At 35.6% G+C, this 16,734-nt stretch overlaps 1 protein-coding gene across 2 annotated transcripts; it reads left to right on the top strand.

The window, feature by feature from the left end:
* Positions 1-10,964: 10,964 nt before the first annotated feature.
* LOC145136755 (pre-mRNA-splicing factor ATP-dependent RNA helicase DEAH1-like) lies at positions 10,965-14,640 on the top strand. 2 transcript variants are annotated; one of them, XM_079070869.1, is made up of 2 exons: positions 10,965-13,639; positions 13,735-13,867. In XM_079070869.1, exons 1-2 carry the CDS (start codon positions 11,164-11,166, stop codon positions 13,758-13,760), a joined length of 2,502 nt encoding a protein of 833 aa, XP_078926995.1. In that variant the 5' UTR covers positions 10,965-11,163; the 3' UTR covers positions 13,761-13,867. The 2 variants fall into 2 exon arrangements, with proteins under 2 accessions (XP_078926995.1, XP_078926994.1); XM_079070868.1 differs by having other exon boundaries at positions 10,965-14,640.
* Positions 14,641-16,734: the final 2,094 nt, after the last annotated feature.

Here is a 16,734-nt window from a genome sequence, read left to right as displayed (position 1 = left end):
ACTTAACTTTTTAAGTGGCTTTTTAAGGGAACAAATTTGGTTTTGTATGGTCCAACATGTCCTTTTTGAGAAAACAAAGGGATAACCCGGTTACCCCTTATGCCAACTCACTAATTTTTATATTTTAATTAATTAAAAAAATTAAAAGGTCCCACAACATCTCTCTCTCGCTCTCTCTCACTCTCTCTCTCTCTCTACCCATCTTCTTCTTCCTGTAAATTAGTCCCAGATGAACAAACCCAGATTTGCTCCAGCTTCCCCCCAAAAAAATTATAGGTTTAAGTTTTTCCCACTTACTCCCGCCTCCTTTGTATTCGCACCTCCGATTCACGATTCCTCAACATTCTTCCCTTTCAATCGGCTGTTCTTTCTACATAAACACAAGGATCTATCTGCCATCACCACCTCTGACGATCCATAAGTTCAGTCAAACGCGAAGCCACGGTCCTTCGCTTGTTTTATATTGAAATCAGTATGACATTCCTCTCGTGAAGCCTAGCCCTGATCCTCCTTCGGGGACACTACCTCGATAAAAGCCTTCTGCCAATGTCGCTTTCCTTCAGCCCTCCTCCTCTGCCAGAGCCATCGTACTCCAGCTCTTGGTAAGCTCTGTGAATTCAACCCAACCCCATCCTTATACTTTGAATCGATTTCATTTTTGTTTATAATGATACAACTGAATCCTGGTTACCCTGCTATGTAAAGTTTTGGTTGAAGTTTCTACTTGTAGAGAGGTCCATCAATCTGCTAAGCCACAAATGAAGTATACTTACGAGAGGATGGGTAGAATAGAGAATTCGTCCCAAGAGAATCCATTTGTAACTTGTTCAAGGGCAATTTTGGTAATTTGGTTATTTAAGTTTGTTAGAAGTTCTCTTATAGTCGGCTGGAGGAGGTTAGTTTTTATCATCGTTTTTCATTTGGAATATTAGTCAGGAGACCCTAGCATCTCGAAGGGGGCTACTGGGGTCCTTCTTATGCTCTTGTAATCTTTTGGTTATTGAAGGACTAAGATTAGCTTCAATCTGGAGAAGAAGATAGTGGTAGGTGCAAGCCTGCTATTTTGTCCATGGAAGTCACCTTCGATGCTCTGTTCCTCACACGTATTATGTTCCTGTTCTTTTTTCTTGATTTTGTTCTAGATCTGGGTGTGATTCTCCTCTTCTGATCTTGAATAAAATGTAATAATGGCTGGCAGAAGATGTTGGTGGTGAACAAAGGAAAATATGGATGGTGATTGGTTTCTGGGTAACAATTATTCAATTAAGAGAGAGAGAGAGAGAGAGAGAGAAAGAGAGATGGGTGGGCCCCAAGTTTTGTCTATGTGTCCCCTAAACTGGCTAAAACAAGTAAAGGGGACTAAAACGACAGGTTGCCCACAACTTGGTTCCCTCATAAATCCACGAAAAAACTTAAGTGACTAAAATGGTCAACCCTAAAAAATTCGTGGGCTATATGTGTCATTTTCCCATAATTCTAAAGTTTACATGGAATATATGGAATTAACTTATTTCTTCCTACCATGGGATGTGAACATTGACCAAGTTTCCTATAAATCAAGTTAACATCGTCATGTTAGGACCAACTGATTTGTATGTTTGCTCTTTTTTATCAAACGTGACATATAGGTAAAGGGATTCTTCAATTTGTTGCCTCAAGGTTTTAGTTAATTAGTGGACTAACAACATATTCAAAATAAAGACATAATTCATTGGGACAAGTAACTTACATGTCTAGCAAATATAAGACTCCTAGTTGGACAATAAATGGTATTCCATTCGTACACAACAATTTTTTTCATAGACAACAAATTTATGTTAGAAAGTAGTATACAAATTGTACAATTTTATAAAATATAAATAGTTGTGTATGACAAAGTTTTGTATATAGATCATTTCCCATTAAGAAACAAGTTAGATAACCTACATGTTTAACATTAAATAATATTATGACCAATCATTCCCAACAATATCAACCACAACCCTAAGTTTAAGGAAAATCGTGCATACTTAGAATCTATGGTATTCTAATTTAACATGTGAGAGAATTTGATAAAGAGATCGATGATTTATAATGAGGGGGGCTATTGCGATTAACAACCCATTGTTCTTGACATATCCTTATGTTTAGTTGCTCATTTAAGGTTCATGACTGCATGATAGTAGAGAAACATGCCACATTATATGTTCGCTTAACGCTCATTATCACAAGTGATGGTACATGTAACATGGTTGGGTTTGAATGTTTGACTTTGATTGGCTCGTGACCATGTGTATAGTATGGGAAGAATTTGATCGACCCATGACCATGTGTTTAGTATCGGCAATATTAAAGCCACATAAACCGGTTCTATCAAGACTGTGGTAGATGACAAAAATATTCAATGAAAAAACATTGTGATAAAACTGAATTGAGATGAGAAGCTTGTTCTTCGAGTTGAGAAGCTTGTTCTTTAATTTCGGTGACCAAGCTACTCGCGACATGGTGTAGCCGGACCACCCCTAGCATCGAGCTAATCACTGAAAACACGTTTGCGGGTACCACATTGTATGGCCTTATGGTTTGTATATCTTATAAATCAATATAGCTTATCTATATTTATACTATTATGTAAAGGATGTTGATCAGTTCTTGAAAAGTTAAGAGGTACAAGTTATGAAGCTTGTCGAAAAAAACTCTATTGCATATATTATTAATAGTCACTGAAATAGCTTACCTTAGATAATATCTGTTAATTATCATATATAAATCGAGGAGTAAATTTACAAGTGATCGGTCAACTATTTGTAACACCTCTCGTAAGGGCTAGAAAAAAATTAGTCAACTTTTTAAAAACATTTTCTTCCTTGAAAACATCATTGCAGAATTTGGTCAAATATAGTTTTAAATTCAATTTAGGTACGAGAGAGTTCAATCATAATATCTTCACAAGAGTTTAGATAAACCATACATATCATGGATTCATAAATGTCCAACATTTCTAAACAAGTTTTTCGACTTCATCTGCGAGTACATGTCAAAATAATATGTTAGGTTTGGGGAGCCTATTAAATAATACCGAAACCCGACTGTTGAATGGAATTGGGTAATGGAAATAACCCACTTCCTAAGTCTAGAATCCAAAAAAAAAATGAAAAACTATTTCAAAATATTAAATCTTTTCATAACCATGTCCTTATATCATAAGTCATTTACTAAACCATTCATCATTTCACTAATCATTTCATAATGGCAATTATAAGTTGAAGAGTAGATATGTTAATAATTACAGATGTAATGCATATGTAACTAACCCATCCCAATTTGATACTCTCAAATAAGTCTCTAACTTTCTAAGGTATAAATGGTCTAGGGCTCCACTCGAATTGACACTTCACAATAATACAATCCATTGCAATTGACTCAACATATGAATCAAATTATGACCACAAAGATCATGGAAAAAAGGAATCGCTCCTTTAGGTAAACTTTTAGAGTTATGTGACCACTACCATAACCTTGTTAGAATGGACTTGCAAATTCCATCCCTTAGCTTATAGCTTAAGATATTAGGAAATTGCTTCCATCTAACTCAAGGGAGTCAGAGTCGTTTAACCTAGGATTATTGTTCAATTTTCCTCTAAGGCATCACTTCTTTATCAGGGACACTCTCAAATTCCATCTTATAATTAATTCACATTAAGAATTCTTAAACCATTTTCCAAACCAAGCTTAAAATATTTCAAAACCAATTTACTTAATTCATTTCAAACATATTCAAAATCCTTCTTCGTGCAATGCATACAAATGTCATAAGGCCACATACAATCAAGTATATATATAGTTTATAACATACTCAAAACATCTCAAATAAGTAAAAGGGACATGTACTTTGGGTATGTACTCACCTTAGTCCATAGCTAGATATTTAATACTTCTTTTATTTTTCACAAATAGGTTGAAAATTCAAGTGTCACCTATGAATATAAATAAAAATGGCAAAACCCTATTAATCTTTTAATTGAAAATATGAAATTTTATGGTCTCACAATATTTCTTACATAAAACCTTGAATGATGTGTTTTTTTTATGTGCACTAGTTTTATTTTTATAAATCATAATTTATCACTAGTAAACTAATATACACACTAAGCATTGTACATAATCGTGTAGCAGTATTGTTAAGGTAAGAAACGGTGTCAAGCATAAGGGGAACGAGAATGATTTATATTGGATAATTCAAATATTAATTAAACAATAAATAGTAAAGTAAAAAAGGAGGTTTTGTTTAAATTCACTTAAACTCAACTAAAACTAATTAAACGAAGACAATACTAAAGATTAGATTTAGAGACAAGAGAAATAATGATCCTTTCATATAGATTCAATTACACATTTTAGTTATGGTGGATTCCAACAGAGTGCAATGGATATTAGTAATTATTCACCGATTTCTATCCTAGTCAGTTATCTTTGTTTGATTAACTAACATTATAATTATTAAGACAATCAACATAATGATTATGCAATTAACTATCTAAACAATTATTATTAAGTTTGTATTAATAGATATTCAATTGGTGAATTAATTGCAATGGGCATGGTAATCAATTATATGTACATGATTGGTTATCTGCACTCATAAATTTTAAATTTAACAACTTTATTAACCTAACCCTAGGATTGGGGTCATCAGTGGTCATAATTATCATTGGGTATTAACAATTATGATTCAAGCCAACAATGTCAGATCCGTCCTCTAGACTCTATTAACTCAGCTATAAGCAACAAAGATATCAACTAAAACATATACAAAATTTAACCAAACAAACATAATAAGCTAAATAAAACTAATAATTATTAGTGATTTTAGTGTCACCATGTCATTTTAAGTAACTAAGGGGCTTTCATAGTTTGTACTCTAATATATGTACGGGGTTGTACGGAGTGCACGCATGTATAAGATCGAACTAGAAGCCGGTTCGACGATTAGTCGAGGGTCCAGGGGCAGCGCCCCCGAGTCCGGGGTTTCCAAAGGGGCAGCGCCCCTAGTGGGGTCCAAGGGGCAGAGCCCCTGGCTGGGGTCCCGCTCGTTTAATATGGGAACATATTGGAAAATTAAATTTCTTGAGGGTGATTATGGTTGGTAACCCTAAATCCTCATTAAATCCGGATTATCTTGACTTGCTTCCAAAGCAACTAATGACGGCTCAACCCTAATGAAACCCTAATCTCGTTTAATATATAAACAGTTCTTCCTCTTCAGAAGATGGTTACGATCTTAAGCTCTCATTTTTCATCATACTTTCACAGAATCCTCTAGCATATTGGCTTACGATTTCTGTGCCTAGAATCGTAAGTGTCCACTTGGATTATCTTAGGCTGAATTTCTTGTAACCCAGGCATAGGGTAGAAATATCAGTTCGGAAAGTGATATCATGATCCAAGTTGATATCCAGATCTCCACTACAAACCCTAAATTTCCTTACAATAATTTGATTAAAGGAATCACAACAAATCTTTAAGGTTTCATCTACTCTATTGAAAGCAAAAGGGTTTTACCCCATAATCAGTAAATAAAAATATCAAAACATCAAAAAGGAATTGTTAAATATGATCATAAAGCAAACTGATTTGTAGTCCTAATGCTCCCAGCTTCGATTCTTCAAATCTTCGCTCCAAAGTGTTTCTTCATCCAATTCAAAGCATATTAAGTATCATTGATCTTTAATAACATTTAAGATTAATTTATTAAGATAATTGCCAAAAATGTATAACTAATTATGGCAACATCAATGAATGTAGATGAAAACAGTGCATGATTTCGAGTCTATATAAAAAAATTATGAGCAAAAAAAGTTTGGTTAACTTAAGACTCTCAGAGCACGTCACGGACCGTGTCATGCCCGGTAAGCCAAAAACAACTAATTTTCCATTCTTAGACATCATAATTTGACCCAAATGCAACTAATTGTCCTACAGGTTTCCCAAATGACCCAAATGGGTGTAATAAGTGTAAGCAATTTGTTTTGAACTTATATACATCTTATTCATTTAATGATTATGACCTTTTTAAGTCACAATAACTACAAGGAAGCTCATATAGACCTTAAGGTATCAACACTGCTCCATAACCTCTCAATAGCTTCTAACATTATTCATAATTACTCCGACTAACTAACAAGTTCTTAATGAACTGTAATCACTCATATGGATCTATATTGTAGAATGAAAATTTTATTCTGAAAAATCGGGACGTTACACAGAAAATGAACTTTGCAATTACTTTAAAACATATGCATACCAGATTGGATTTGGTGTACGAAAAACTAGTACAAGAACAAAATATTGTATTGCTACAACATACTACTTACTTGGATGTGCTAGAGGAGGTGTATATGTACCTAAGACAAAAAAACATATCAAAAGTCTTATAAAACAAATTGTAAAGCAAAAATATGCGTAATTGCATATGGTGATGGAAGATGCACCATCTCTCGAGTTTTTCTTGAACATAACTGTGACAACCCGAAATTTCTATTCTGTACAACCATTCAATTCAATAGAAGTCAGATCAGTTTCTGCTAACTTTCAAGCTTTTTGGAATAAGTTTGAGTGTTTTAAAGTTAGTACTTCAGGAGATAACAGGAGAGAGGATGCCCTAGGGTTTATTGTGCAACAATAAAGTCCCAAAACTCCAAGAGTTTGGAGTTTACGGCCTAAACAAAGGTGTTTACGGCCGTAAACCCTAAAAGGGGGTATAAATATGACACTTAGTCATTATTTACCACTTTTCACATTTTCAAGATCCAAAACCCATTTCTCTCTCAAGTATCATCCGACTTTTCTTCAAGATCTTCAACTTTGTAAGTGTTTATATCCCTAAAAAGTTGATATCTTACTTAATCTAGTGATCTTACATGATTCCATCCGTGAAATCATTCCAAAAGTGTAGATCTTCAAGTTTCACCAAGAACACCAAGAACACACACTAGTGTTCTTGGACTCTTAGCACCTTTTCAAGCTTCTACCTAGTAAGTACTTCTATCCTAGTGTATTATAAGACTTGTTACACTTCTAATCATCAAGAAAACACCCAAGAATCAAAGGATCAAAGGTGTTTACGGTCCAAGAACACCTTGGACCGTAAACCCTAACAAAGGGGCCAAAGTGGCCCTAGTCCCTTACCAAGCCTTGGAAACTAGTCTAGACCCCTTCCTTGATGTGCTAGGAACTCAAAACAACAAAAAGACCATAAATCATTTGGGTTTACGGCCGTAAACCCAAAGATAAGTGGTCCAAGGACCGTAAACTCCATAAAGGAGTGAAATGGTGCCCTAATCACTTCCTAAGGCTTAAACATGAAGTAGGAATGCCTTTTATGACCTTTAAGGCTTCAAAACACAAAATGGTCAAAGTACCATGAGTTTACGGCCGTAAACTCATGGGTTTACGACCGTAAACTCAAGGGGTTATGGTCACAAAACCGTAAATTCCAAGGGAGTTCACCCTTGAACCCTAGACTCAAATGCAAGGTCCTACCACCATTAGATGCAATCCTTAGTACTTATAACACTTAAATAAGGTGTTTTGCATGTCCTAGGATGTCTTAACTTTGTTAATTAGTTGTTTAAAGACTAATTGGATACATATATGTGTTATTATATGTTAACTAGGATCCTTGTGTGTGTTCAAGTCTTCACTTGACACTTAGCATCCTATACATTCCGTTCATCCAAACCACTCACTACAGGTGAGTTCATACCCCTTAATTAACCTTTTAAATGTTTTTAAATGCTTTTATGGGGGGGAGGGGGATACAAGTTGAACAATTATAGTTATTATATCAATCACATGTGATTAATAACTACCAAACAAGTGGATTTCTTACTTTCAAACTGTGTTACCAAACTGTTTTACTTCAAACTGTTTTATAAACTCTTTTTCATATCAAATACTTTTATTAAACTCTTTTAACTTATATTCTGTGTATCTATGTAGATATAGTTATATAAGTAGGATTGAAAGGACTTATGACTGATAGTTCACCTTACTTCCTGTTCCTTGTTTGGTTGTGGACTTAGGGTATTCAGGTTATTTGTCCGAAGGTCGTTTGAATCCTAGTTATATATCATGTATATGTGTATAGATATAAAAGGTTACCTCATTCAGTTCAATACATTTGGGTAGCAAAGGTACACAAACATGTTCATACATTCAAACAACATTGCTAGTAAACTATAATAGGTATAGTTTAGGGAGATACTAATACTATTACTAGAACAGGGAAACATACAATGAGTCAGTTCATACATGAGTCAATAACAAACAAACAATAGATACTATGATGAGAAACAAACAATAGATACTATGATGAGAAACAAACAATAGAATACTATGATGAGAAACAAACAATACATGCTAGACAGGGAGAGAACACACAATACAGCTAGCACATACATATACTAGAACATTATTACATTTATGTGAGCCACGTAACGGGGCATGGCACTACCTGTCATAACCGTTTTGTATCCAGAATCTCCTTAAGTGGGGAGCGTATGAGTTTGTGTATAGATCTATACTGGATTGACTATCCTACACCTTGATGCTCGCTACAGTGGGACTTGCAAGTCTACGGGTGCCAAACGTCATTTCTTACGACGTCTTACATCGTCGTTTTTCTATAGAGTCGGTAGCAGGATACAGGCCGATCACATGGTACTTTAAATAACAATTGGTTTAAGGTAGTTAGTACAGCAGTAGTTACTTAATACAACACTACAGTACTATTTCATTTTCCCATTACATTTACTTTGTGATCTTCACACAATAAACAATAATGTAAAAACTATATTTTTGGTTAATGATAGTAGGATTTGGGAAAATACACACTCTTACAAGAGACACACACACAGATACTAGATGCCTTGGTAGAAGGCTACTTTTAGTAGGAAACATAGGGTTTTCTAGGAGAGTTCAAACAATTACAAACTTTTACAAACTTGTACAATTACAGACTTACAAACACTTTCATACAAACACAGACATTAATATACTTATGATCTCACCAGCTTTAAAGCTGATCTACGCTTTCAAAATAACTTGTATTCTCAGGTCACCAGTAGACAGGTACCGGTGCCAGGTTTTGAGAAGATGGAGCTCGTTCAAGACTCATCTTTTATTTTGATGTATATTTTTGGTGTCTATACAACTTGACAGAACATACTTGTATGAAATTATATTATTAATGCAATGGATGATGTTGTTGCTTGTTTACTACTTTGCATTGTTGTGATACTGAACATGACGTCCTCCACCCCCGAACGTTTCCGTCGTTCCAGTTTTGGGGTGTGACAATAACCATGCTTTAAGTCCTAAAAAAAACTTGTTTCCAACGATCACATAAGAAAATGGATTCATATGCTAAGAGAAGACTTGAATTGAATGATTATGTTGGAATTTCATTAAACAAAATTTTTCATTCATTAGTTGTTGAAGTGGAAAGGTATGGCAATTTTTTGTTTGGCAAGACAAATTATAGATCTTACATCGCAAAAGTAAGACAACTAAGTTTCGGGCTTGGGGATGCTAAGGCACTTCGTAATTATTTTCTCCATATGCAAAAAAGGAGTTCAAATTTTTTTCTACGTGATTGACATGGATGATGAAAGTCGTATGTAAAATGTATTTTGAGCAGATGCAAGGTCTAACGTAGTTTACAAGTCATTCGAAGATGCTTTTTTTTTGGAACGGCTAGCGCACACACACCCATTAATCATACCCCTAAATCTACTCATTTGTCCACAACGAGACTTGAACCCTCAACCTTTGGGGGAGGGGCACCTTTCCGCCACACCTAATACCGTTGGGCCACAAGCCCTTTGGTAGATGTTATGACACATATTTGACAAACAAATATAATATTTCGTTTGCACCTTTTGTTGGAGTAAATCACCATGGACAAACTATCTTATTTGGATATGGTTTGCTTTCACGAGAGGATACAGAAACATATGTATGGTTATCCAAGTCATGGTTAGAATGCATGAATGGACGGGCACCAAAAACAATAATAACATATCAATGTCGATCAACACAAGAAGATAAGAGAAGTGCTTATGATCCAGATTCGATGATCTTGTATTCCATAATGGCTCGATATAGCAAGGTACTTTGATCACAAATGACATCATCATGATCATGCATATCGGCTATTAAGTTGTGAACATGCAATATAAGAAAGCCTTGAAGATGCCATTAGAAGTGCCTCTTCATCTACTTCTACTCCTTGTATTATCGTCATTACCAATGTTGTTATTATGTTCTTTCAATTACTAAGAAAATTGAAAGGTTTAATGCTAAAGCACAAATAGAATTTGAGAAGATAATGCAGAAATTGAATTGAATTTGTGAAACTTCCATGTTAATCTTCTCCAACAAATACCATGGCACAAACAAGAAAGCAAAACTACATGGCAAAAAAGGGAAACATGAACAACGACATGCTCAATAACACATCTCACCTAAGTTTGTCGGTTCCATTTAGAACTACCATGATAAGTGTGTTATTGGCATTGTATGTATCCATTCCAAAAACATTCACTCATTATATTATTATATAAATAAAATTAATAAAAGATATGGATGATGGTTTTGCATATTTAATGCTTTCAGCATTTGAACGAAGGCTACCGAAGAAAACACTAATGGGAACTACATATGTTGCATATCTATCAATACCCATAACAAGTGTAGTGGTTTTAATGGATATGAATATTTATAGGATGGTTGAATGATAACAAGTGTTGTAATTTTAATAAATACGAACATTTATAGGAATAGAAGACAATTTAATTTCTCTATATTATATTTTTTATATATTTAAAGAAAAATCAGAAAACCAAGTTACCTTTACGAGCGACCAACCCGAAATTTCAAATCCAATAACCCTAATTTAACATGTTTTAGAAGCCTGAAAAAACACATCTGGTGGCTTTGTTTGACCAGTTACTTGTTCAACACGGAACTTGTCCAATACGTTTAACTTGAGTTGGGGTTTAAAAAGACTGATCCCCCTTTTGGGATATTCACAACCCACGCTGATTCAGTCCATATTATTCCCTAATTAGTTTAGTTAATAAAGATTCATCATCTTCTGGTATATTTAGTGATCGTAAAGATATGGGTGTGCCATCTTCAAACGAAACACGTGCATTTGCTGAAGAAATTTTCCAGAAAGTTGAACATAAGAGTTCTGGATCAAATCTTTATCGACAACAAGAAGAGGCTGCATCAATGCTAACCAGGAAGCAGAGGATCACTTGCACGCTATTGGAGGCAGATGACGATGATGGGAAAGATGGTGGCTCTGTTTCTGTTGTCGATAAAGATGTGAAAAGATTTAGGAAGAGGAGCGAAAACCCATATGATGATGATGATGAGGGTTCTGGAAGTTTGAAACAAGAAAGAAGGGTCAAACAAAAAGCTTCTCATGACAAATCAGATGATTCTGAATCTGAAGAAGAAAGATTGCGTGACCAAACAGAACGAGAAGATTTGGAGCGCCGTTTAAGGGAAAAAGATGCATCAGGAATAAGAAAGCTGACTGAACAGAAGTTGTCTAAGAGGGATGAAAAAGAAGCAATAAGGAGAGCCAATGCCTTGAAAGATGATGACATTCGAGCTTTAAGAAAAGTTTCGAGGCAAGAGTATCTCAAGAAAAGGGAGCAGAAGAAAATGGAGGAAATCAAAGATGATATAGAAGATGAAGAGTATCTATTTGAGGGCTTCAAGCTAACTGAAGCCAAACAACGTGAGCTAAGATACAAGAAACAAGTATATGGGCTAGTCAAGAAGCGGTCACAAGTGGATGATAATGTCAATGAGTATCATATGCCTGATGCATATGATGAAGAAGGCGGAGTCAATCAAGAGAAAAGATTTGCTGTAGCTTTGGAGCGATACATAGATTCAAAAGATGGAGATAAGATGAATCTGTTTGCCGAACAAGAAGCATGGGAGGATCATCAGATTAAAAAAGCAACGCTAAAATTTCGATCAAAAAACAAAAAGCAATCTGACGATTATAACTTTGTGTTTGAGGACCAGATTGAGTTCATACAGGAACAAGTCATGGGTGGTGTAAATGTTGATGAAGAGGAAGAGGAAGAACATGAAAGATCCATAGCAAAATCAGCACACGAGAAGCTTCTTGCAGACAGAAAAACTTTACCTGTGTATCCGTATCGAGAGTCTTTGCTAAAAGCTGTTGAAGATCATCAGGTTCTTATGATTGTTGGTGAAACTGGTTCAGGGAAGACGACTCAAATACCACAATATCTTCATGAGGCTGGATACACAAAACATGGGATGATCGGATGCACACAGCCAAGAAGAGTTGCTGCCATGAGTGTTGCTGCAAGAGTTTCTCAAGAAATGAATGTCAAACTTGGTCATGAGGTTGGGTATGCAATACGCTTTGAAGACTGTACTTGTGAGAAAACAGTGATCAAATATTTGACTGATGGAATGTTGCTTCGTGAATTTTTAGGTGAACCTGATCTTAAAAGTTACAGTGTGGTGATGGTGGATGAGGCTCATGAAAGAACATTATCAACGGATCTCTTGTTTGGTTTACTTAAGCAGATCGCACGCTTCCGCCCTGATATCAAGTTGCTGATCTCAAGTGCCACTCTCGATGCAGAAAAGTTCAGCGACTACTTTGATTGTGCCCCAATTTTTAGAATTCCAGGAAGGCGATTTCCTGTTGAGATTAACTACACGAAAGTACCAGAGGCCGATTACCTTGATGCAGCAATTGCCACAGCTCTTCAAATCCATGTCAATGAACCCCCTGGAGATGGCGACATTTTGGTCTTTCTCACGGGTCAAGAGGAAATCGAAACAGCCCAAGAGATCCTAAAACAGAGAACACGTGGTTTAGGAAGTAAAATATCTGAATTAGTAATATGCCCGATTTATGCAAATCTCCCAACCGAGCTTCAAGCAAAAGTATTCGAACCAACTCCTCAAGGGGCACGGAAAGTGGTTCTTGCCACCAACATTGCAGAAACATCATTAACAATCGATGGAATCAAATACGTTATCGACCCGGGATTCGTGAAAATGAATTTTTACGACCCGCGAACCGGAATGGAATCGTTAAAGATTATCCCAATTTCAAAAGCATCAGCAAATCAACGGGCGGGTCGATCGGGTAGAACGGGTCCCGGGAAGTGCTTCAGGTTGTACACGGCTTACACTTACTATAACGAATTGGACAACAATTCTGTCCCCGAGATCCAAAGGACAAATCTGGCAAATGTTGTTTTGAGCTTAACAAGTCTTGGAATCGATGATTTGTTGAATTTTGATTTTATGGATCCACCACCATCTGAGGCGGTGCTTAAAGCTTTGGAGCTGCTGTTTGCGTTGGGTGCACTTAATAAATATGGGGAGTTGACAAAAGTTGGGAGGAAAATGGCGGAATTCCCACTTGACCCGATGATGTCGAAGATGATTGTGGCATCTGATAAATACAAATGTTCAGATGAGATAATTACGATTGCTGCCATGTTGTCGATTGAAAACTCAGTGTTTTATCGGCCAAAGAATAAACAAGTCCATGCTGATAATGCCCGTTTGAATTTTCATACAGGTAATGTTGGGGATCATGTGGCACTTCTTAATGTTTATAACTTGTGGAAGGAAACTAACTTTTCTGCTCACTGGTGCTATGATAACTACATTCAGTTGAGGAGTATGAAACGAGGACGTGACATAAGAGATCAACTGAAGGGGATTGTGGAAAGGGTTGAGATCGAATTGGTGTCAAACTCAGGGGACTTGGATGCAATTTACAAGTGCATAACATCAGGATACTTCCCACACTCAGCAAAGTTGCAAAAGAATGGATGCTATAGAAGTGTTAAACATCCGCAGACTGTTTATATCCACCCAAGCTCTGGTTTATGTGAGGCGCTTCCAATGTGGGTGGTATATCATGAACTGGTACTGACAACTAAGGAGTACGTACGACAGGTCAGCGAGATAAAACCCGAGTGGCTTGTGGAGATAGCACCTCATTATTATGAACTAAAGGATGTTGAAGATTTGGGTTCAAAGAAATTGCCTCGTGGGAAAGGGCGTGCATCTAAACTCTAAAGACTACTGACCATGATTTGAAGAAAAAATGGGAAATATGATGTTTGATGCTATAAATACACTTTTTAAATGGCAAGACTAAACAAAGTGAATAATGGTCTTGTTTTTCTGTTTTGCAGATGGAAGAGGATCCTGGACGTTGAATGGTGCGATTTGTTGTTGGCACATGCATATCAGCTGTAAGAGGGGCCCTAGTACCACCAAAGATATATATATATATATATATATATATATATATATATATATATATATATATATATAATATATATATATATATATATACACGGTAAAAGATTTGCAATTGAAGCTTTCCAGCAATTTGTTGGTTGATTTCCTACTGCAGTGTGTAAATTTTTAGTCAGAGTAGTAACACTCAAGAAAAACAGATTTGTGTAATAATCAAGTTTAGCTTGTTAAATTCTTTCGGTTGCATTTGTGTCATAAATAATTTTCTAACTCAAAGTTTATATATTTTTGTGGTGGTAGATTTTTTAATTATCTATATTAACAATTGTTATTTTTATTGAAATTGAGACTTTAGTGATATACAAAATTTACCAACATATTAAAAACACCTTTTTATAGAACAGAATAACAAATGTTAGTCTTTTATGTCATGGACTTAAATCAGCAATGTGACACATTTATGGTAATGTATGTGAGACGAACACATTCTTAAAACCTGAATAGGCGCTTATCAACTTTACATCCTATGATTGTTCTCCTTTTTGCATGATCACCGCCATTTGCTTATACCTCTTTACCTATAGATTTATAGATAGTCTCTGTGCTTTCCAATTTCATCACACAACCATGCATATTATCCACTATGGGCTAATGTTTGATCAAGTTCAACTTCTTTTGCATTAACGAAGACTGCATTAATCGAGCTTGTGTTTCCATTGATGTTTCATAATATAAATTGGTGAGTTATCATGTAAGGTGTCAAATGACCAAACACAATATAGTCTCTCATTTCCAATAAGCACTTTAAGATTTTCAAGACATCTTACTGGTTCACATCGATGTTTGGGAGCTTCTACCATTCTTGTCTCTTGATACCATTAAAGCGTTGATAATGTGTTTTATTAACAATTATTTTAGAACTTGGCTTTATGTAATGAAAACAAATCTAGATTGAGTATGATTCTTCTCCAATTTCATCAAATGAATCCTCACAATTTAAGGAGTGCATTAAACATATGTGATCAAAATTGGGAGCGAATACCTTAATAAACTTATGTCACTACAAGGGTACCCATTCACATATTATCATGTACTTGAATCCCACAACAAAATAGGAGACTTTTCCCCTATCCTCGAAAGGTAGAGAGCCCATTTTCATCAAAATAGGATTTCTCAATGTGAAACTTGTCATTCTCTAGGAGTAACATGTACCCTGTTATTTGAGAAAAAAGTTGAAAATTTCAATTGGTTTTTCAAGGTCCTCTCCCCCGATTGATGTTCTACTCAAACATCTTCCCCCACTTAAACGATCGTTCCTTCCGATAAAAACTTTTGATTTGTTTCCTATGTTCACATCAACAAACGTATCAAGCCATTAAACTTGAACCGAGAGCCATAAAAACCATTTTTTTTATATTGATCATGGTTGTAAATATCGCCAAGCGGTAGCTAGTTGACTAGGTCAGGAAATTAATCGTCTACACAGGGATTGATCGGAGACACTAATATATATATATATATATATATATATATATATATATATACTATTTTGCTAATTTTGACCATTAACGAGCATCACGCCCAATCATTGGCTGGCTTTGACTTTGACTGAGCCCGTCTGACACAACCAATTACCACTATTTGTAGACTCAGTCAGATGGAGACAACGGATGAAGATTGCCAAGCGTCCGGTCATCGATTAATCAGTCACCTAGACCATGTCATAAAACTATCCAAAATCGGCTCCACCTAATCACCATTCCCGCCCGTCTGACACAACCAATTACCACTATTTGTAGACTCGGTCAGATGGAGACAACGGATGAAGACTGCCAAGCGTCCGGTCATCGATTAATCAGTCACCTAGACCATGTCATAAAACTATCCAAAATCGGCTCCACCTAATCACCATTCCCCTATCTCAACCTCTAATCAGCCACAAACATCCTCCTCTCAGATTGACTCTACCTCCTACAACTCTACAAGTATACTCACAAAAAGAGACAATCTCAATCATCCAATAGCTCAGTCATTGATAAAGGTAGCAAAATGAATTCCTTACCATCATAATTTTAATTGTACTAAAAACCCAACCCAAAGAGGCACACAACACCTAATAACTAAATTTCTCACATTTTCAAACATACCACCCTTAAATAAAGTGTTCTCTATTGAATTCCAAAAAGTTATGCGATAAGCATAATGGTTCCTTTCTAGAATAGTCAATAGTCCCTCTAGGTGATTTCTTTCCTACTCTAGCATTGTGCCATTGTATTATATATGGTCATGTTCAATCTCTATTAATAAAAAGTAAATTTCAAAACTATTTTGCTTGCTCAATACGTATCATTAAGAATGTGATTGTATATTACCATTTTCACCTTGTGGAGGTTTGATCCCCAA

The sequence above is a fragment of the Lactuca virosa genome, chromosome 9 (assembly GCF_052849685.1).
Source record: "Lactuca virosa cultivar CGN04683 chromosome 9, Lactuca_virosa_CGN04683_v6, whole genome shotgun sequence".
Classification (NCBI taxonomy): Eukaryota; Viridiplantae; Streptophyta; class Magnoliopsida; order Asterales; family Asteraceae; genus Lactuca; species Lactuca virosa.
The sequence above is the reverse complement of the archived record's forward strand: the minus strand, read 5'-3'. Positions and strand labels throughout refer to the sequence as shown.